The sequence below is a fragment of the Mastomys coucha genome, unplaced genomic scaffold (assembly GCF_008632895.1).
Source record: "Mastomys coucha isolate ucsf_1 unplaced genomic scaffold, UCSF_Mcou_1 pScaffold22, whole genome shotgun sequence".
Taxonomy (NCBI): domain Eukaryota; kingdom Metazoa; phylum Chordata; class Mammalia; order Rodentia; family Muridae; genus Mastomys; species Mastomys coucha.
In genome coordinates this window covers 145280079-145301547 of record NW_022196905.1, presented here as the reverse complement: position 1 = coordinate 145301547, position 21469 = coordinate 145280079, and the positions used below count along the sequence as shown (strand labels likewise).

Here is a 21469-nt window from a genome sequence, read left to right as displayed (position 1 = left end):
TTTGTATAGACAGGGTCTCTCTGTGTGTCCCTGGCTGTCCTGGAACTCACTCTGTAGACCAGGATGGCCTTGAACTCAGAAATCCACCTGCTTCTGCCTCCCAAGCTCTGGGATTAAAGGCGTGCACCACCGCCACCCGGCCGGTGTTTGCTTTTTGATTTACTTATTTTACTTAGTAGATAAAAGCACTTAATGTGCACATGAGATGATCTGAGATCAATTCTCACGGAACCCACAAGGAAAAGAAAGCAACTCTACTGAGAGCTGTCCTGTGACCTGCATAGGTGAAGTTGCACAGATGTGCTTGAAAGAGCACACATATACACACACACACTTAACACCTCTGATATTTCTCAATGTGCCTTAGATCCATGTGAACTGTCCATCCTGTGCTATTGTACACCAGGAACTACTTTATAATGAAATGGCTTTTAAGTTTTTAAGCAACATTGAAACATCAAAAAGATGTACCATACTTATCTTCTACCTTACAAACCTAAAATACCAACCAAAGTTTTCTCACAAGAAAGGAAAGTCTACTCAATCATAAAGAACGAACATAAAATTCTCTACAAACAGTATATCCAAAATACTTATCAGAAAAACCCAAACTCACGATCTGATGTGAGGGAAATCCTCTTCAATTTTGCTTCCTGTGTTTTTGAAAATTTGTAGGGCAGCTTCTGCCACCTTTTCATCATCCATCTTCAGACAAGCCAGAAGGGACTCAAACGTCTCAGCAGAGTGAAATGAGATAGGGTGTGTAAAAGACAGCACCTACAAAGAGTTTAGAAATATTACCTGTAAAATCTTTTCATGCTTGTAATGCACACATAAAGAACATACTAGAAATATTACTAGTCAAAAATCACTGTAGGGTTAACTATGCTATGTTCCTATGTGGAAGGTTAATATATTTCTAGTCAAAATAATTTAGACTTTAATGATTATTTTTTTAAGGGTAGGCCATAAGGGTAGGAGAAAGGGGGACATACAGGAAGTTTAACAAAATATTACTTTTTTCTCTCTAAATAACTATTAGAAGAGACTAAGTTAGCTTTTTAGAAAAATATAAATTAGGAAATGCATATTATCAGATCATAAAAGGTACAATAACCAAGCCAACATGGTAAAAGTAGTAAAAGAAATCATCAAGCAAAACAACAAGAAGGTCAGCATTTTTTTTTTTTTTTCTGAGACAGGGTTTCTCAGTATAGTCCTGGCTGTTCTGGAACTCACTCTGTAGACCAAGCTGGCCTCGAACTCAGAAATTCGCCTGCCTCTGCTTCCAAAGTGCTGGGATTAAAGGCGTGCGTCACCACCGCCCGGCTGAAGGTCAACATTTTTAAGAACCTTGACACAGATCATAATAGACTTTCAAGAGGCAACAGCATGTAGCTCAGCTTAGGAGAATGCATTCCTAACATACACACAGTCCTGTATTTGATCCCCACCTTGCACAGAACTGATTGTGGTGGTACATGCTTATAATCCCATCATCCAGGAGTAGACATAAGAATTAGGAAGTCAAGGTTATCCTGACCTACCTACAATGTGAGGCTAGCCTAGGCTACATAAGACCATCTCAAAAACAAAGCAAACAAAAAAGCTGCAATAGAGCTGGGTCTAGTGGTGCACACCTCTGATCCCAGACAAGCCCGGTCTACACAGGAAGACCCGGTCTCAAAAAACAAACAAAAAACAGGTAGTAGAAAACTAATAATCCCAGGAAAAACACGTATCTAGTAGGAGAAAATCACATCAAACAGTTCTTGGTATATTCTTTCACAATAATAGGTCATATTTAAATTAAAAAAAAAAAACCTTTGGTCATGTGAGTATATGTGAAATATATGAGTGTGCTCATATGTCTCTGAGCATGTGGTGGTTAGAGGTCACTTTGGGTATCTTTCTCTATAACTCTTCACCTTTCATCTTTCCAAATGGGGTCTCCCATTGAATCTGAAGCTCACCGTTTCAGCTGGTGAAGCTGGTAAACAAGTCCACAGGACCTGCCTGCCTCTGTCTCTTCTACACTGGGGATCTAAACTCTGGTCCTCATGTTTATAAAGCAAGCACTTCACCCACTGAACCATCTTCTAAGCCCCATTATAGGATTAAAAGTATAGGATAATAAAATTGAATACAAAATGTCAAAATACCAAACAGCATAAAAATACTATATATATAGTCTTATTTCAAAGATTTGTAAATAATCAGAACAAACAACATTACTAACAAAGATGCAAATAAGAAAGCTAAAAGTTCAATAAAATAAATACAGATTTCAGGGAAATATATGATAGATGTGGTAGCAAAGATAAAAGTCATTCCGAAAACTAATAAAGTATTTTGAATAGTCAATATAATCTGAGTAAACATAGTTTATAGTTTCATATGGTTTGAATATAAATGTAGGTAACTGGGAGCATGCCTTTGAAGGACATAATTCTTTTACTCTGTCTCTGATTCTTTGTTGTTGTTGTTGTTGTTGTTTTTCGAGACAGGGTTTCTCTGTGTAGCCCTGGCTGTCCTGGAACTCACTCTGTAGATCAGGCTGGCCTCAAACTCAGAAATCCACCTGCCTCTGCCTCCCAAATGCTGGGGTTAAAGACGTGTGCCACTACTGCCTGGCCTTTGTTTCTTGGCTGCCATAAGATAAGCAGCTATAATCTACTGTGTACACCTTCTATGATATTTCTGCCCCATCGTGGGCAGACAATAAAGACAATGACCATGGGGTAAACTCTCGACATCTATGAGCCAAGTAAGTCCTTGGTTTTTCTCAGGTATTTTATCATGGTGATGACAGGCTGGCTAAAACAGAAAATGGGTATTGAAAACTGGTACCATGACTACATCTGATCAAGTAGCTTAGAAGCCTTTGAAGCTAATTTACAGAGGAACTGGGAAAGACAGCTAGAAAAAGGCTCGAGAATCTTCTTTGGCTTGAGTTTACTAAGTGATTCTAGTGGGAGATTGGGGGGAAATAAAACCCAGAAGGCTGACAGTAAAAGAAAGGACTAAAGGTTTGACAAGGGTTCTACTGGGAACTGCCCTAGAGAAAGGCAGCTACATGAAGTCTTGCAACTTGTCTGTTTTGTTGGTGCCTTGAGAATGTGTGTGAGGCTATATTGAAAAGTGATGGTATAGAGAATTGGTATGGAAAATGTCAAGATAGTTTGGTATTTGGAATACAGCATGAAGATTACAAGTTGCTTTTAGTCAGTATTACAGGAAGAGTAAGGAACAAAAAGACAAAACAAAGAATGTAAAATCTGCAGTTTACCTACAAAGAAAGCTGGGTTGAAGAATAAGTGGTTACTGAAGAGATCAGCAAAAAGAAGCCAAATACTCTGCTTCAGGACAGTAGGAAAGATGCCTTGAGGGCACAGACTCAAGAATATGAGAGTATGAAACCACTTGAAAGGCTTTAAGCAAGAGGGTTCTGACATGCCCTGCTTGGATAAGAAATCACTTCCCAGCATGACTGCTGAAGCCACAGTCAAGAGTGTCCAGTGCCTGCTTGATTTGGGGACAAAATTTGGCATCTTCCATCTAATGCTAGCTTTTCAGACATGAAAAATACAACTGTTGTGAGTCATAGAAATTTCCATTCAGACTTTAAATCAGGATCAGATTCCCTGTTGACAGCCCTGACAGAGTGATATGCAGCTCTAGGAGTGAACTCAAGGCTGTACTGAAGACCCTAGAAAGGTAGAGATGCCAGTCCACAAAATGTGTGCTAAGGAAAATTCTAGGCAGTGCACAGAACCAGCCTATAAGAATGATTATAAATCCTATGGAAGAAAGGGTATAGGGACAGGGCTGCCCACACCCTTTGAAGATCACATGTTGAGCTGCAGATACTGGGTAGAGTTACTGGATCCAATGCTTCCTTTGCTGGAACCTGACCTTGCTTCACTCCCACCCCACTTTTCTATGCACCCATTCCTCCATTTTGGAACAGAGAGGTATATACCTTGTACACATCAAAAGCATGCAATTTGTTTTTGACTTTCCACAAGAACTCTCAGAAAAGACGTTCCTTGATTCTCAAAGATTTTAAAGTTTAATTATTTGAAAACAATGGAACAGCCAAAACCTTGAAGCTCCAATGAAATGGAAAACGTGTTCTACAATATGAGATGAGCATGAGTTTTGGTTGCCTTAGTGAAACAGCATAGTTCAACCTAAAAGTGCATCCCCCAGAGGCTCCTACTGGTCGCAAGAAGATTGGCATAGGAAGACTAATTAGATTATGAGGATTCTAACTTCCCCAAAGGACTAATCCACTTATGAATTCACAACTAACAGCTGCCTTGGAAGGGTATGTATTTTTGGAAGAGAATATAAACCCTAGACCCTTCTTTGATCTGTGCTTCTCAACTGCTACAAAGTAAGCTTCTCTAGTTTAGAAAATCCCCTCTGCCATGACAATCTTGTCTCACCTCAGGCCCAGAGACAAATGGAACCAAGTGACTCTGGACAAAGGTCTGAGAATCATGAGCAAGGATAAGACCTTCTTCCCTTAATTTACTATTTTAGGTACCTTGTCAAATTGACAAAATCTGACCAAATAACATTCTATTTACGTGTCAGTAGTATTAACTGTGATACCATGGATTATAACCTAAATATAACAATTTTTATTCATCAAATATTTCCCAATAAAAAGCAAAGAACACTAAAAGTTCATTCAAATCAAAATTTTAAAGAAAAGATTAAGTTATCAGAAGGTATACAAACAATAAAAAATTACTGGACCCTAGGACAAACAACAATATGAACGAACTAGTACCCTCAGAGCTCCTAGAGACTCAACCACCAACCAAGGAGTATACATGGTAGGACTGATTGTTCTGGCAGCATGTGTATAGTAGAGGATTGAGAAATCAATCATCAATGGGAGGAGAGGTCCTTGGCCCTGTGAAGGTTCTGTGCCCCAGTGTAGGGGAATGCCAGGGCCAATAAGTGGGAAAGGGTGGGGTGGCAGGCATGGGGAGGAGGGAGGCAACAGGGGTTTGTTCTTATTGTTTTTGTTTGTTTGTTCCTGGGAGGAGAAACTGGGAAAAGAAAAATCATATGACATGTAAATAAAGAAAATATCTAATAAAAAAAAAAGCAGCTAGGTGAATTAAAAAAAAAAAAAAAGAATTCAAATTGAACAAATCAGGAAGAACAAGCCAATAACCATTGTTTCCCATGGTGTCTGCTTCAGTTCCTATTCCTTCCCTGACTTCCCTTAGTGATAGACTATACCTGTAAGCTGAAATAAACTTTTTCATACATATGTTGAAAAAAAAATTACTGGAATCAGAAATTATTAACATACAGAGGGTTGATCACAAGTAACACTGTAAAGATTACAATACTGTTTATACTCAGCAGATTAGCACATTACGTTTGTAAACATTAAAGAGATTGGTACTGCCAGGCGGTGGTGGCACACACCTTTGATCCCAACACTTGGGAGGCAGAGGCAGGTGGATTTCTGAGTTCGGGGCCAGCCTGGTCTACAGACTGAGTTCCAGGACAGCCAGGGCTACACAGAGAAACCCTGTCTCGAAAAAACAAACAAACAAACAAAAAAACCCAAAAAAACAAACAAAAAAAGAGATTGGTACTTTCCCATACTAAGGATGGCATATAGGAAAACTTTCTCTGTAAAATGATATGGAAAGAGTGTTTTTATATACAATTTCTTTATAAAGAACATACAATTTACATGTAAAAAGTTGTCTACAAAAAACTTAACTACATGTATATATTCTCCAAGAAATTCAAAGGTCCTTATTCTCTCGGATCCAGTAATAACATTCTGGCTTGAAAAAGACATTACATACAAATTTTATTTTAGTACTGTTTATAAGAATAAAACTTCAAAACTCTAAATAGTCAACAATAAGAAAGCAGTAATGCACAGGACCAGACATGAGGAGGTCACATCATTTGTCCCAACACTGGGAGTAACTGGGACCAGCAGGACCCAGGCACACAGGAATTCTGCCAGACCAGTGGCACGGGTTCCTACTGGTCTGGGCTGGTTCCCTGAGCAGTTCCTTAAAGAACTACAGGAAAACATAATCAAACAGGTGAAGGAAATGAACAAAACCATCCAGGATATAAAAATGGAAATAGAAACAATAAAGAAATCACAAAGGGAGACAACCCTGGAGTTAGAAAACCTAGGAAATAGATCAGGAGTCATAGATGCAAGCATCACTAACAGAATACAAGAGACAGAAGAGAGGCTCTCAGATGCAGAAGGTACCATAGAAAACATTGACATCATAGTCAAGAAAACACAAAAACCAAAAAGCTCCTAACCCAAAACATCTGGGAAATTCAGGACACAATGAGAAGACCAAACCCAAGGATAATAGGTGTAGAAGAAAGTAAAGATTCCCAACTCAAAGGAACAGTAAATATCTTCAATAAAATTATAGAAGAAAACTTCCCTAACCTAAAGAAAGAGATGCCTATGAACACATAAGCCTATAGAACTCCAAATAGACTGGACCAGAAAAGAAATTCCTCCTGTCACATAATAATCAAAACACCAAATGCACTAAACAAAGAAAGAATTTTAAAAGCAGTAAGGGAAAAAAGGCAAGTAACATATAAAGGCAGGCCTATCAGAATTACAGCAGATTTCTCACCAGAGACTATGAAAGCTAGAAGATCCTGGGCAGATGTCATACAGATCCTACAAGAACACAAATGCAAGCCCAGAAAACTATACCCAGCAAACCTGTCAATGACTGTTCTGGGATTAAAGGCATGCACCACTACTGCCCAGCAATCGTCAACTCTTAGCTACAATGGAGGTAAAATCCTTTGGCGATGTGAGGGATATTGAAGTACAATGAATTTCAATGTCTAAAAATTGTTCTTATTTTGGGTTTGTACAACAGTGAGAGCCAAGATTTTAAAGCTCTAATAAAAACAAAACAAATAAACAAATAGACTTTATCTATTTATGTTCATTTAATAACATGCCCACCAGTTTTATGATTGTTATAAAAATATATATTGAGTTGAATATAAGAAAAAAATAGACATTAATATTTAAAAAAAAAAAAAAGAAAGAAAGCAGCAATGTTATGATGTGCCAAAGTGGAGAAGTTACCATTTCACACTTAGTATTTTTGCTAGGAGCTAGCATGAACTAAGAGATTCTGTGTGATTGCTGTACCACTCTATGAGACACTATAAGTGTATCTATTACACAGGAAGAACTGCTCAGAGGCAACTAATGGCCCAACCTCTCAGCACATATCAATAACAGCTGAAAACTAACACTCTTTGAAAAAATTTGTCACTAAGACATGCTTATCTTTAACAACAACAACAACAAAATAAAACAATGAGCATGACTGTAAGCTAAATAAAGCTAATTTAAAATGAAATTTAAAAAACTTTATGAATGAAAGGCTTCTAAATACTTTATTAATACCGTTATGTTGTCAACAATGTGGTGACAGCATGTAGTCATCAAAAGGTGCACCCCTGAACAGCATCCTCTATCATCACTAATGAGTTCTCGTTGTAGCTCTCTAAACTAACATTAAGTTTGATAACAGAACTTAAAACTGAAACATGAAGAATTTTCCATTTGATTTTATTTTTTTCAAACTAAGACACCTTCTCATTAGGTTATACAACTTTAAGAAGCAAATCTTAAGAATAAGTGGTATAAGCCCCCAGTGTCAGAATTTGGAAAGCAAGCTGAGAAGCTCTGTACCTACATATCAAGTTTCAGACCAGTCAGAGCTACAGTGAGGCCTTTAAAAACAGACACAAAAACCTGGTTGTCTACTCAGACCCTTAAGTTTAGACATGTATTTACCTTCAGCAGTTCAAGGCCTGCCCTGATAGCTTGATCAGTTGGAACACCTTCATCCTCATCATCTGCTGTTCCATCTATTGATTTATTCACTTGCTTGATAAGAGCACTAAAGGATAAGAAAACACAAGTGTTATTTCTTCCAACTATAATATGTTAGTAGTATCTGAGAAAAGCACCTAAATATTAAATAGCTACACAGTGCACAATATTTCTGTATTGTTTTCCAAACATTATTATAAAACAAATTACAGCAAAATACCTTTTCAAAGTATGTTTTCTTCCTTTACCCATTCAAATGAAACCAAAGTGCTCTTTTTGAATGCCATCTGTACCTTTACTAGTATCTTTTCTGTAGCATCCTAGCATTCTAAAACTACTAGAATAATACTCTAATACTCTGTGATAGTACATACTCTCTAATAATACATAATACTATTACTCTACTACTCCCTAATAGTACATAATACTCTGTGTAAGACAAAAATCTAATAGTCAGGGAGCTGGAGAGATGGCTCAGTGGTTAAGAGTACTGACTGCTCTTCCAGAGGTCCTGAGTTCAAATCCTAGCAACCACATGGTGGCTCACAACCATCTGTAATGGGATCTGATGCCCTCTTCTGGTGTGTCTGAAGACAGTGATAGTGTACTCATATAAATAAAATAAATAAATCTTAAAAAAAAATCTAATAGTCAGAAATCACTGACCTGCTGCTAAAATTGTAACCTATACAACAAAACCTTGAAAAAGAGATCATGAGAAAACTAGCAATGTCAGCTTTAGAAACAGGCTGATCTTGCAGTAAACAAACATTAGTAATGCAATGACACTGACTTAAAGCAACCATTCACATCAATGCACAGTTGTTCTTTTTACAAGCATCAAGTAACAAAGTAACAGTACAGATATAAAGCATACCAAAATAAAAGTTTGTGCAATGTTCCTTAAAATATTTAATAGAGTTGTTTCTTCAACAATATTTTGGCTCGGGGCTGGAGAGATGGCTCGCTGGTTAAGAGCACTGACTGCTCTTCCAGAGGTCCTGAGTTCAAATCCCAGAAACCACATGGTGGCTCACAACCATCTATATAGCTACAGTGTACATGTATACATAAAATAAATAAATAAATCTTTAAAAGAAAAAAATTTTGGCCGGGCGGTAGTGGTGCACACCTTTAATCCCAGCACTTGGGAGGCAGAGGCAGGTGGATTTCTGAGTTCGAAGCCAGCCTGGTCTACAAAGTTGAGTTCCAGGACAGCCAGGGCTATACAGAGAAATCCTGTCTCGAAAATTATATATATATAGGCTCAAATTTAATATCAAACTATGGAATAAAGTATATATGTCTCTCTAACAAGAATTTAAATTTTTCTTACATACAAAGTCTATTTTTAGCTGGCAAGATGGCTCAGGGTTTATCAGCCCTTGCCACCCAGCCTGGTTACTAGAGCAGGATTCACAGGACACGCAAGGTAGGAAAGACCCGATTCTGTAAGTGACCCTGACCTCCACACATAGGTCTCTGCATATGCACTACTCTACACACATACACATATACAATCATGTCCACACTAAGAAAAGTTTATTTCTCTAAATATTCTCATCTATATATTATCTTCCTAAGTAAGTTTCTATAAAACTTCCTTTTAAGTTTCTATAAAATGACTTTTCCCTTGTTTCATACCTCCAATTACCCAAATAAAAATCTCCAACTTGAATCATACTGCCAACAGTACTACAATTCTTCTATAAAGTAGGAAGACTAAAAATTTTAACTATTGTTTTCTTCCAAAATAATGGTAGTAAGGCCACAAGAAAGTAAATATACACATATTAACAGTATCATCTAAAAAGAACTACAGAGAAAGTCAGAGACAGAATGACAGAGAATATAGCAGAGGAACATGAGCTAACCATACATACAGCCTCAAGGGAAGCATCAGCCAGCAAAACAAAAAATTGGCAAACTACTTTTAAATCTGCTTCAGTATTCAATGCGGAACAAATGACAAGTATATCCTATGTAATGAAATACTTTCTGTATGTTAACCTAAGAAATTAACCAAAAATAAAAAATAAATCAGTGAGGTAATACAAACAAAGCTCTCAGAACAAGTAATTTTCTCTATCAGCAAAAATCAGCTAAAAAGCACAAATGCTATTTATTTACACTGAGAAGCCAAAATATAAGATATCTAGGAATTTAAGTTGCTGACAGAACCCTCAGATCCTTGGGAAAGAGAAAGTCTGAAGCCATGTACACTCCTGCCCATCTGGAAGACCAATGCATTCCTGCAGCCAAACAGGCTGTCTTCCGCTGTGAGACAAATCTGCCAGGAATACCTCAGGAAAATCAACATGGGTCCATGCAAATAATTCAAGAATTTGTCTAACAATGAGAAAACACTTCAAAAAAAAATGGATCAACTTTTTCAATAAATGATTAATTAAACCAACTATCATGTACAATAAAAACAGAAGAATTCTGATGCCTCCATTAAATTCTAGACCAATTACAGGTGAAAATGTAGAAAACAAAATTACTTAATATACCAAAGTCTAAAAGAGATCAAAAACCAAAAATAATTATGGAGCCGGGCAGTGGTGGTGCACGCCTTTAATCCCAGCACTTGGGAGGCAGAGACAGGTGAATTTCTGAGTGAGACCAGCCTGGTCTATAGAGTGAGTTCCAGGATAGCCAGGGCTATACAGAGAAACCCTGTCTCCAAAAAAAAAAAAAAAAAAAAAAAAAAAAAAAAAAAAAAAAGGAATTTACTATTTATTAATAGACTTAGAATAAAACACTGGGATCAGAGCCTTATCATTCTTGTAATCAATTAACAAAAAACAAAAATGTTCCTCTGAAATATCCATAGAAAAATAAAAGAATTCCCTCAAAGAAATGCAATTAGCCAAGAAATGTTTGGTGGACTTTTTCTCTTTATTTAAATATTTATCAGTTGTAATTTAAAAAAGAAAAATTTTAAAGGTATCACCATTCACCCATCTATAAAATGAAGAGACCAAAAGGTGCTGTCCAGGCAGCCAGACTGCCTGAGGGACTAGCATAGATAGCATCTCTCTGAAGGTTCTGCAGCCACTTCCTGCCATTGTTCTGAACCTTCAAGGTAGTTCTCATTCCATAAAGTTACCAAGAGAAATATTAAAATTCTTCCAGATTTATTATAAACAGAAACTGCTACTTCTTGTTGCTCTTTATGTTCTCATATACCTTCTGGATAACTTTAAGTTCCTGAAACCAAAGGGCTGTTTGGTCCTCAGTCTGTCAGCTAATAGCATATACCTTACTTGTGAAAAGGTTCACCATTTTTAAGTTTTAGAAACCTGAAACAGCCTGATCTTTTACATTTCTCTAATTTCCATACTGTAAAAAGGTTTCCATATTTGTACATATTATTTTTCATTTTCTATACAATTTCAGCATAGCAGTCAATTCTCATAATTTCATTTCAAACTCAACATTACTTGGTAAAAAACAAAAACAAAAAATACCCAGGTATGGTGGCTTATTCCAATAATCCCAGCACTTGGAAGATAAAAGCAGGAGGATCAGAAATTCAAGGTCATCCTCAGCTACATGTATGGTGAGTCCAAGGACAAATTGGGCTATACAAGAACTTACCTAAATAAATACACAACACCTAGAAAGGGAAGAAAGTAAAAACTTTCTTGCCATGGCCAAATAATAATTACATGTTATCTACTTCCAAAAAGGGGGGGAAGAGGTAAAGAAGACCCTTTTTATTCCTTCAAGATATCAGGATTCATTATGTGGACTTGAAACCTTGTATTCCGACTCCTTCCAGGGGTACTCTTTTCACACTTTCCTCAAGCATGTTCTTTCTCTCCCATCCTACTAGCATCTACTCACAGACCACAACAACAAAGGCTTCAGTAATCTCTCTCCTCTCTCCTCCACTCAGCACCTCAATCTGTGGTTCCCAAAGGATAAAAGAGTAAACTGAGCCCAAAGCTCAGGGTTAATAGCAGTCCACGCCAGCACACAGCATTCACTTCTTTATACTATAATGTAACAGATGGAAGTCAGCTTCAAAACACCCCCTGTATCCCTAGCCAGCTACTCTGGCTTACAATTTCAATGCCTACGATACTCTTTCTCCCATTTCTATAAAAGCAAAATCTCAGCTATGCTTCCTTCCTAGATAAAATAGTACCACCCAGAGATAGCCTTTTGAGCTCTAAAAAGTAATAAAGTAAAAGCAAAGTGAGAAAGAAGAAAAACTAGGCAACTCAATAGGAGTGAATGTAAGTTATATACACAAATATAGAGTATAGATGACTGCACATATAAATACAGATAAGCAGTTGACTTGGTGATTTGTGATTGACAGTACTGGGATTGTGCATGACTGGGAAACACTGAGGAAGTTTAATATTCTGAAGTATAAATACCTGATGGATTCAGTATCTATGTGTACAGGAGCTATCCTCTCCAAGAGAAACTTGATCATTTCCAAGAAAGGATTTGTAGGCTGTTTGGGGTTGCCCAACTTCTTAGTTATTTCACGCTGAAATGCAAATTTGTAGATTATTATAAAAATATATTTAAACATATCATTATCTTAAAATGTTAAGAACCTATAACATTCTGTAATTCTAATGCTGAAAAACACAACTCTATAGCTAAGTTTAAAAAATAAAAACAAAAACTAGATTAAGAATTGAGTACATTCCAAGTAAATAAGATGTACATCATTATTAACATTTCAAAAAAATAAGATGCACATTATGTAATATAGAAAAAAAAAACCTGAATGACTATTTTGAGTAAAAACAAGGTTAGACTCTGATCTTATGTCATACATCAAAAAATAATTCAAAAGAATACAAATGTAAGAGTAAAACCAGAATCAGAAAGACAAACTTCAGCAAGCAGTATTACTAAAGAGAACTGTTAAGAAACTAAATTCCTAGACTTCATTCTGACGATTCTCATTCAGCCCACTTGGGAAAGAATCAAGAATCATCTTCTTTCTAAAATGTATCTCAGAAGATAGATGAGTTTAAAAAAAAAAATCTTAACATAAATACTTCTAATATATCTTAGTGTCTTTTCTTGTTGTAATTATAAAATACCCTGACGAGCAACTAAGGGAGGGAGATATATTTGGGCTAACAATTCCCAAGTTATAAAGTCTGTCACATCAGAGAGGACACATCAGAGAGGGAGCTAGTCATATCACACTATAATCAGGAACTGAGAACAATGAATGTATGCATAGTAGCTCAGCTCTTTCTCCATATACATACAGTTCAGGATGCCCTGCCTAGGGAATGGTGCTGCCCACAGGTGAGTAGGTCTTCCTACCTCAATTAATACAATCAGATAACTCCTCACAGACATGTTCAGAGACTATCTTACAGATCAAACTGATAATTAACACTAACCATTGTAACTTGCAATGGAATGGAATTTTATGATCAAGGCACCCAAAGCAATACCCAAAAGGCAAATATTTTATCCATAACTAGGTAAAAAAATTGAAATCATGATATAAAAAAGGATCTCACAAACAAATGAAAGGTAACAGAAAATTAATTGCCACTTAACAATGACATGTTACAAACCAACTAGTTACAAATAAAAAAATTATTCTATAAAAATAGGCAAAGATTTTAAACATTCAACTCACAAAAGAAGTATAAATGATTAAAAAAAACTTAAGGGAAAAAGTGGTCAGAAAGTAAGGAACTAAACACAAAATTTATATAGAACTATGTTTTGTTTGTTTTTACTTGGGTTTTTATTTCCTAGCAATCAGTGGACAGGATTATGATTGAGAAATACATGTTAAAGGCAGTAAAAATGTACCATTAACCCAAGTGATTAATCTAGTAATCTGTAGAAATCAAGAGCTTGTAAAAATACTCAGTTATGAGAGTGTTGCACAATACAGCCAGAGGCATGGGTATGAAACTATAATGTCAATTCCATAAGAGACTACATCAGAAGTTTAGTTCAAGCCCAGAGTAGGAAGCCAGACCCCTCTCCAAACAAAAGGAGAGAGGGAGGAGTTGTGTCAATGACCGTGAAAGTTAGTACTAAGTACAAATGAATGTCATGCTATGAAATTTAACACTATAAAAAAACGAATGGAAGTCAGGCAGTGGTGGCGCATGTCTTTAATCCCTGCACTTGAGAGGCAAAGGCAGGCAGATTTCTGAGTTCGAGGCCAGCCTGGTCTACAGAGTGAGTTCCAGGACATCCTGGTATACAGAGAAACCCTGTCTCGAAAAACCAAAACCAAAAACAAACAAACAGACAAACAAAGAATGGAAATGGAATGTGTAAAATCTTCATACAGGATAATTTCATTTTGAAAGGAAATACAACATTAATGGCAACTCTCTCTGCAGAAGGATTATAATTTATCTGAATTGTTATTTATTCGACATTTTATAAATTGAAATAATGTAAAAACGAGGTAAATGTACTCAAAGAGTTCTATGGCTGTCCACACACAGGTTCTCCCTGCTGTCCCCTTACCACACAGCCTTCAGCCTGCTTGCAGGAGCATGTGGGACTAACAAGGGCTTCCAGCTGTTTCCGTATTTTCTCATCATCTTCCAACACTTGTGTGAACTTCTTCATGAAGTCCTGGGCTTTACCAGGATCTGGCAAATTTCCTTAAAATAAAATAAAGCTTCATAATTTCTCAAACTGATAAAAAAAATACATTCTATTTTGTATTTCTAATTAATAAACCTTATCTACAAATTGTTCTTCGTTTAACGAATTGTGAAGTACTACCAATACTTTCTGTAAGAGAAATCCGCTTCGGACAAAATAGGAAAAAGCTTCAGGATTAAGAGATGGCCACAGGAAAGGTCGAGCCTTTCCAAAGAGCTCCTGACAGCATCTGACACTGAGTAGCAGCCTAAGCAGTGCCATCCTGTTCCTTAGATGTTGCTCACACTTTGCTACAAAAGTCCCTAGGAGAGTCAGTTCATTACATTGCCCTATGTCTCCTTGTGCATTGTTAAAACAATCCCTAGATTATGCAGCATGTGGTGCCGGAAGGCACTGCACACACCATTCTTGGTGACTGCTACGTAAGTCACTATTGGCAAGAAAGGATCACTCTGCAGAATTCACCACAGCACTCCTTGATTATATGAATCTCAGCTCTTAGAGGAGCTAAGAAAATGGTGATCTTAATTGGTTTTGTTTTTCCTAGTAATTTAATTGCTCACAAAAAAACTAGACTAACAGAACTAATAATAGAAATTATAACTATCTTAAATATAACATAGAATATAGAAAAATTACAAGTCTCTAAAATCCTTAAGTCTGAACAGTCCTTAAATCTCAGCAAAAATGATGACTGTAAGAATACTGTTCTGTACTAATCATAATCATAAAACTTGCTCTATCTATATACAAAAAAAAAAAAACTAGCATAAAAAAAAAAACGGCCTAGTTTGGCGGCCTACACTTGGAAGCCAGTGGCAGGTGAATCTCTGAGTTCAAGGCCAGCCTGGTCTGAAAAGTGACCAGGGCTACATGGTGAGAGTCTGTCACAAAAATAAACAAACATGATGACTTATAAAGTATGGATACCTGCAGAATAATTTTTAAAAAGTAAAATATAAGCAGAAAAGTATTGGGAACAAGCTGTTAAAAGTTCTAATATAGCCAGGTGGTGGTGGCGCACGCCTTTAATCCCAGCACTTGGGAGGCAGAGGCAGGTGGATTTCTGAGTTCGAGGCCAGCCTGGCCTACAGAGTGAGTTCCAGGACAGCCAGGGCTACGCAGAGAAACCCTGTCTCAGAAAAACCAAAAACAAAAAAAAAAAAAGTTCTAATATAGAACTTTATAAATTATATTCCAAAGATTACTAATAATTCACTGGAATATAACAGTATTGAGGACTTAATAGTATTTGCAAATAATTTAAGAGCCTCTTTACTCGGATAGGCATCATATCAAGGCCTGTTGTTTAGGAAAATAAAGGATGGTGAGATGGAAGAAGGAAAAGAAAAAACACCACCAAAAAAACAAATTCAGCATTTTATAAATGCATAGGAATCCTAGTAACACCTGCAAGATCTGCATCTCTGGAAACAGAATCTAGAAAAGATTGTATTTTCTAGAAGAAAAGTGAATATTGAAAAAAAAAACAAACAAACCAGACAACAGAAAATGAGGTCCTCAACAGGACAGTGTCGGTGTCCACAGCCAACTGCAGAGGGCCAGACTAGAAGCTGGAGAGTGCCCAGGAAGGGCTGGCTGAGATAGCTCTACTATCTGCGTCTCAGTGGCACCTTAGTTCTCAATGCTCTCTTCAAAGTGAAATTCAGGAGAGTGCCAAGTAACAGTCAGTAAGTTACTGTTCTCTTCAGGATCTTGGTATTCGCTCTAAAGCAGCTGCAGTGTTTAGCTCAGCCTACGACCTCTTTTTTATTGCACACCCACTCCACCAGGTGCTCTCAGTTCTCCTGTCAATAAGCTGTGTACAGTGACCAGGTGAGGAGCAAAGCAGCTAATGCCAGAGGTTGACATCAGCAAAGGAAACAATGCAAACTCAATGTTTACAACTAAGCTTGTATAATGACTTAATTCTCAAAAATAATATACATTAAATTCTTTCTCAAGGTTTCCTTATAAAATGAAGAAAATTTAAAAATCTGGATAGCATACAGAGTAAATGAAAATCAGGGAAAAAAGAAAGTGAGTTGTCTATTGTATAGCAAGCAAAAACAGTGATATTTCCTAGATTATTACAATGTAAAATTAAAATAATTTAAATTATATAAAACCTTCAATTAACTCTTAAATTTTATAAAGATTTAAAACACTTACTTGTGATAACCATCACTTTAGAAAATATGGCCTTGACACTGGCATCTGTCTGTAAATCACATACAAAAATGCACAATTAAAATTCACAGCCGGGTGGTGGTGGCGCACACCTTTAATCCCAGTGCTTGGGAGGCAGAGGCAGGCAGATTTCTGAGTTCGAGGCCAGCCTGGTCTACAGAGTGAGTTCCAGGACAGCCAAGTCTACACAGAGAAACCTTGTCTCAAAAAAACTAATAAAATAAATAAAATAAAATTCACTAAAAATACGTAGAATACATCTTCAACAACTCTCCAGACCATGGCTGTGGCTTTCTTTAGTTATTTTAAATCCTAGATAAATGGGTGGATTTAAAAGTACAGAAGCCATGTGACCATGCTAAAAGAAAGAGCAGCTTCATAGTAAAAGTCTCAAAGCCAGACATGTTTGTTTGTGATCTCACATGAGTCACACTCAGTACTTGATCTAAGCTCCTGACATACTGCCTAGATCCTATTACGACTTTAATCATTCCTAAAGTCAAGACTAATGCTATCCATGTGAATATAAGAACATGCCATAATTCAGTAACACTTTTGCATTCTGTACCTCTCCCTCCAAGGTAAATTAATAAAAAACTGGGTAACAAAGAGAGAAGTACTTCCAGATGCTTCTAACTGAAGCATGCTGACTTCCAGCATGGTAACACTAAACCCATGCCGACTGACAGCAAAAGCCACTTAAGTAATGTTTACGGTTCCATTATTGAGGAAGACAGTTCCCATCAGGTTTAAGATACTCAATGACCATAGGTAAAAGAGTAAATTATGTTCAATGAAAATAAAAAGGTGTGGGTTGGTGAGGTGGCTCAGTGGTTAAGAGCACTGACTGTTCTTCTGCCTGAGTTCAAATCTCAGCAACCACATGGTGGCTCATAACCATCCATAATGAAATACAATGCCCTCCTCTGGTGTGTCTAAAGACAGCTACAATGTACTTACATATGATAATAAATAAATCTTTTAAAAAAAGAAAAAGATGGGCTGGTGAGATGGCTCAGCCGGTGTTCTTCTGAAGGTCCTGAGTTCAAATCACAGCAACCACATGGTGGCTCACAGCCAACTCTAATGAGATCTGACACCCTCTTCTGGTGCTTCTGAAGACAGCTATGGTGAATTACGCTGGAGTGAACGGGGCTAGAGCAAGCGGGGCCAGAGCGAATAGGGCAGCAGAGGTCCTGAGTTCAATTCTCAGCTGCTACACACATGATGGCTCATGGTCATCTGTACAGCTACAGTGTACTCAACACATAAAATAAATAAAATAAATCTTAAAGAACAAAAGAAAAGAAAAAGGTGCTAGAAATGGTTATGTATGCCTTTAATCCCAGCACTCAGGAAGCTGAAGCAGGAAGATTATCTGTGAGTTCCAAGCTAGCCCAATCTACTTGTTGAGTTTCAGGCCAGTGAAGGCTATATAGTGAGAAGGTGGGGGTGGGGAGGGGTGGCACACACCTTTGATCCCAGGACTCAGGAGGCAGAGGCAGGTAAAACACAAGTCAAGGCCAGACTGGTCTATGAAGTGAGTTCCAGGACATTCATGGTTACACCAAGAAACCTTGTCTTGCTCTCTTCTCTTGCTCCTACTCTCTAACCCTCTTTCCCCTCCCCCAGCCCTTTCTATCTCTACAGCCAGCTTCTACTCTATGCATCTCCCCCGCTCATCTATCTCTATCCCCTCAACTCCCCTCCCTATGCCCTGAATAAACTGTATAATATATACATATACATACATACATATATATATATATACACACACATATACTTGTCTTGAAAAACAAATAAACAAAACCCAATAAAACAAAACAAAAATGTTATAATTAGCCTATTTAAAACAAAAAAACCTTGCAAACATAAACTTGATCTATGCAAACAAGTAGTACAAAATGCCTTAGTTTTTAAAATATTCACATTACAAAGATTTAAAAAAAAAACAGTGAGAGACACAATAAATAACTAAGACAATCTCTGCTAAATGACAGATAGTTTGCAGGCAACTCAGAAATTTTTCCTCCAGGATGAAGTAACACTGTGCTATTTGCTTTCATAGTACACAGAAGAGATGCATGTGATGGAAGGATGTCAAAGGCAAGAACTTTGAGCTCGTAATACAATAAAAAATAACTAATTTGTTTTCCTTGAATAGAATTCAAAATGACTAGACACATTTTTTAGAAAAATATATTTCACAGGCATCATTTTCAGAAAGACAAGATACTTAAAATCATTCTAAATGATCCCAAAGAAAATAAGTATTTACTGGATGAATACCACAATTTCAGGGGCTGATAAGATAATTCAGTTAGCTTGTTGTGAAAGTATCAGAACCTGAATTTGATTCCTAGAGCCCACATAACAAGGTAGGCATGGTGGCACACAATGTTAGGTCTAGTGGTGGCAATTTTCCAGTTCAGAGACACTGTCTCAAAACAAAACAACCAAAAACCTAGACAATACTGAGAAAAACACCTGAGACTGTTCTCAAAGTAAGACACACAGAATACCACCACAGAATACCATAAAATTGCCAGAATATTAATTCTAATTAAAGTTATAGAGATATTAAGCTATAATTGGTAATAATTGTAGTACACACTATCTAAAATCTTTAAAATTTAACTTACTTTTGGTTGTTTAATTAAATCAAGTAAATCCTTTACTTGATGTCGGAGTAGATTTTGACACTTCCACATTTCATTCAATGCTCTGAAAAACACAAAAACATACAAAACAGGCTAAAAGTCCTTTCAGGATATTCCAACTATCTAACTGTAATAAAATGGGGTGGGAAGTGAAAAACAAAACAGGAGAAATGAAGTAAAATCCACAGATTAAATAACTAGCATTCCAGAAGCAAGAACTCAAATGTAACAACAGCAGGAGCAAAGCCATTAGGCAGGGATTTGTGATGCTGCACTTGGTTTTGTATAAAAAGATAAAATGGAGAATATTTATAAGTTAAAGCAGGAAGACTGACAACAGACTATGAACCTGAGAAATAAACAGTGAACTGACAAAGTAGTATCTTGTAATGTATAAGATGAAATCTAAGAGAAGCATAAGAAAATGGGTATAACTGTAGAGTATTTAGCCCGCTATGTGTAAACTTTAAATTGAAATTATCATGGAGGTCAGAAAAAAACATCAAGGGTCACTTGCACTAGGCTTTTTACATGGGTTGGGAAACCTAAACTCAGAACTGTAAAGCAAGCAGGCATAACTGTGAGCACTTTACTGACTGAGCCACCTCTTAAACCCACAGTTTATTTTCAACTAAGCCTCTAACATCACACACATGAGAGACACTGACAAGAAACAGTAACAAAACGCAGACTTGTATAAAACAAGCTTTCCCCTGGACAGAAAAGACAACTGTTCAATATTTTCATTCTCTTCTTTATCTAGGTTTTGAAATGCCACTAGAATATTTTTAAAAAAACTGATACAATTTAATTTAAACTTGGGAACTTGCTAACAGCAAGAGTATTAGGACAATTTCCAGCATTGGATAGTGTATATTTTAAATAGTGATATTTTACTATTTTCAAGTGTGAAAGTTTCAGTTTCACTGACATTAGTAATGAATATTAATTTACCAATTAACTAAAAACAAAATGGTCACTTGCCAGAGAACTATAAAAGTCTCAAACAAAGTATATGTTGCATAAATAAAACAAAAACTTTCAGGGAAACACTCTGTAAAATTATTTCTAAATTCCAAAATCAAACACACTACGTCTTCTAGAAAACTCATAATTTATAACTTCTGAAAGATCCACATGTTGAAACTTATTCTGAGTTAAAACAGATAAAATTATGTAATGTAGTATATTTATCACTTAAATATGAAATCCCCCCAAATCTAAAACCATTATAAACTATGACCACAGCTGAAATTAAAAAAAAAAATTGCCCTCATTGACTAAGAATTAAGAAAATTCTCTTAAGAATTTTAATCAAAATAGTAAATAGCAAGAGAATTTGCCCATATTTATTGTCTTGATGGGAAGTTCAATGATAATGGAAGGGGACAACAGAAAGCAATAAGGGTGAAAATTAATCCAGGCACTCAGAAGGATGAGGCAGGCAGAGCTCTAGGAGTTCAGGCCCGCTAAAGATATAACATAAGACTCTGCCTCAAAACAAGAATAAAAAATGTCACTGAAGACTACATGTGTACAGACACATACACACACACACACACACACACACACACACACACACACACACACACTAATCCTATTTGTGTAATGTGCAAAAATAAATGATTACAGGAAACATACATACACAAACATACATATGATACTTTAAAGCTATTTGTAATAGATAAGAAAAACAGACAGCCGTGTATCTCTGCAAGGAAAAGAGCAGGGTAAAGGAGCTGGGCCATATACTCATAGGATGTTAACTATCACCAGGTTTTATCACTCACATGTATGTGGCTTTTGTTATTATCACTCACAAGAAAATGTAAAGACTTTGGGAAAAACAGAGATATGCATAAATTAAGTTTCAAAAACTAGCTACTACAATCAGCTCATTTCACAGTCAGTGGCAATAAATCACTTTAAAATGACACCTACCTTAAATATGTCACCTTGAAACAGTTAAATATCATTCATGAAACACTTTCATAAAACCAAAACCCTATAATACTAGTCCAAATCAGAGTTTACTTTCAGTGGTATTATTTCACAGCACATCTCTTAAAAATGAGTCCTTCCTTGTTAAAAATTT

At 36.5% G+C, this 21469-nt stretch overlaps 1 protein-coding gene across 7 annotated transcripts in view; it reads right to left on the bottom strand.

Moving 5' to 3' along the window:
* Pds5b (PDS5 cohesin associated factor B) overlaps positions 1–21469 on the bottom strand; it is a 138889-nt gene that overhangs the window by 40492 nt on the left and 76928 nt on the right. For all 7 annotated transcript variants that reach the window (XR_004109703.1, XM_031338845.1, XM_031338847.1 and 4 more), the window contains 6 exons: positions 19357–19438; positions 16697–16745; positions 14381–14520; positions 12286–12401; positions 7853–7958; positions 617–777 (listed from right to left, as the gene is read on the bottom strand). Coding sequence is in view for 6 of the 7 variants with exons in the window: in XM_031338845.1 (XP_031194705.1) it covers positions 617–777; positions 7853–7958; positions 12286–12401; positions 14381–14520; positions 16697–16745; positions 19357–19438 (654 nt within the window). In the remaining variant the exon portion in view is untranslated. The remainder of the gene's footprint in view (positions 1–616; positions 778–7852; positions 7959–12285; positions 12402–14380; positions 14521–16696; positions 16746–19356; positions 19439–21469) is intronic.